Source organism: Schistocerca serialis, chromosome 9 (assembly GCF_023864345.2).
Source record: "Schistocerca serialis cubense isolate TAMUIC-IGC-003099 chromosome 9, iqSchSeri2.2, whole genome shotgun sequence".
NCBI classification, from domain to species: domain Eukaryota; kingdom Metazoa; phylum Arthropoda; class Insecta; order Orthoptera; family Acrididae; genus Schistocerca; species Schistocerca serialis.
In genome coordinates, this window is record NC_064646.1 from 163,622,357 (window position 1) to 163,624,313 (window position 1,957).

General features: G+C 52.4%; 1 protein-coding gene across 1 annotated transcript; it reads left to right on the top strand.

Moving 5' to 3' along the window:
• The first annotated feature begins 811 nt into the window (after window positions 1–811).
• On the top strand, window positions 812–1,369 carry LOC126419450 (uncharacterized). The gene has a single exon (XM_050086637.1). It carries the CDS (start codon window positions 812–814, stop codon window positions 1,367–1,369), a length of 558 nt encoding a protein of 185 aa, XP_049942594.1.
• The last annotated feature ends 588 nt before the right edge of the window (window positions 1,370–1,957 follow it).

A 1,957-nucleotide genomic window follows, 5' to 3' on the forward strand; every position in this document is an offset into this window, starting at 1 on the left:
AGCCTTGACCTTTGACTCCTTTGGAAGTTCATATGGGGTAAGTTTCTTTTTATGTAGCCACTTTTATGTTTTCCTTTTCGATGTTTCTGCTATGCTTCTCTTATTTTTACAGTCACTCCTGGTGTATCAGTTTTGCTGAGTGTTATTTGGAGCTACTGTAGCTGGTGTGACTTTCGTGTAGGTACTATACTTATCGGTTACAAGGTTTGGTCATTTTTGCGTTTATTTCTTTGCGTGTGCAGTAATATGTGTGTAGCGACGCTGCCGCGCGCTAATTCAAGCTCGCCGGTGTGTGTGTGTGTGTGTGTGTGTGTGTGTGTGTGTGTGGTGTGCGCGTGTGTCAGTGCAGTGCTGTGCGGTCGTAATTACTGTACACGACGCATGTGTAGTTCCGCGCCCAACCTCTAGAGGCGCTGTGTTTTCTAGCTTTTATATACGTTCTGTTTACTACTATTATTCCTTGTTTTTTGAGTTAATTAGTAGTTCCGTGCCTCCTGGTTTGTGTGGATGAGTACTGTTTTCTCTCCTAAGTACGGAAGTTTTCCCAGGATTAAGGATTCTTCTGTAGAGGCCGGAAGCAAATTTTGTAACTCCGATGAGTCCATGCATGCCGGGCGTCGTCAGATACTCACTCGCAATATAGTTATTGTCGCTGAACTGAAGGTCTTTATTCTTCTGAATCAGGTTAAGCAAAGGTCGGACAGCCACCAGTTTAGCTGAACCCGACAAGTGGTGACCCCGACGTGATCCAAGCAGAAACCGACGTGATTAAGAAGAAGCAGGCGTGAGCTACGTAAGTAACGAGCACATAATGACCGAACAGCAGGCCGTCTCCAGGATTGCAGTCCGTTTGCCGCCGTTCTGGCCCGACAACCCGGTACTCTGGTTCGCGCAGGCAGAGGCAAGTTTTGGCTGCGCTGGAATAACGGCCGAAGCAACTAAATCTGCGCTGATTGTGAGCCAGCTCGACCAACGTTACGCAGCCGAGGTGCAGGACATAATCACAGCACCGCCCGGGACTGGAGCTTATGCCAGGCTAAAATCAGAGTTGATTCGACGGGTGGCCGCGTTCCAAGAGGACCGGATACGTCAGGTTCTGACGCAGGAAGAAATTGGCGACAGGAACCCTTCTCAATACCTGAGACATCTACGCAGCAAAGATGACACCGTTACTGTGCCAGACAGTCTGCTCAGAACGCTGTGGACCAGTAGGTTGCCGCCGCAAATAAAAGCCATAATCGCCTCACAAACAGACATGCCGCTGGATGACGTGGCGCAGCTAGCAGACCGGATTCAGGACGCGATAACACCGGCTCAGTCAGCGCAGTCGCCGCGTTGGACAACAGTACAAACAGTACCGCGTCCGTAGCAAGGGCCGACCACGATTCACTCGCGGCCAAGGCTGAGCTTTTATGCGCCCAGGTCAGTGCACTGCAGGCACGTGACGACGGCAACAATAGAAGAAGCCGATACAGACGGCGGCGTCCGAGAAGCAGATCTTCCGGCGGTACTACCACTCCGCAAGGCGAGGTACCGTTGTGCTGGTACCACCGACGATTCGGCGATCAGGCAAGGAAGCGCACATCGCCATGCTCGCACCCAAACACCACCGGCAGTCGACAATAGGCGCAACCGACTGCCAGTTGTCCTCCAAGCGCCTGTTCGTTACCGATAGGAGTTCCGGCGTAAAGTTTTTAATTGACACTGGGTCGGACCTGAGTATCATACCACGAACAGCCATACATCGTTGCCGGCCGCCAACTGCCTTCCGTCTGACGGCTGCCAACAATTCTTCCATCGCAACATATGGCACACAGAGGATGGAGCTTAATCTCGGCCTACGTCGCGCGTACGGGTGGAATTTTACAGTGGCTGACGCCACGGACGCGATCGTTGGGGCTGACCTCCTGGCGCACTAGCACCTTCTGCCGCACGTCGCGAACGCACGCTTGGTAGA

Bases quoted from the DNA above. Each gene is read 5' to 3' on its own strand.
- LOC126419450 (XM_050086637.1), top strand. From the start codon at position 812: ATGACCGAACAGCAGGCCGTCTCCAGGATTGCAGTCCGTTTGCCGCCG.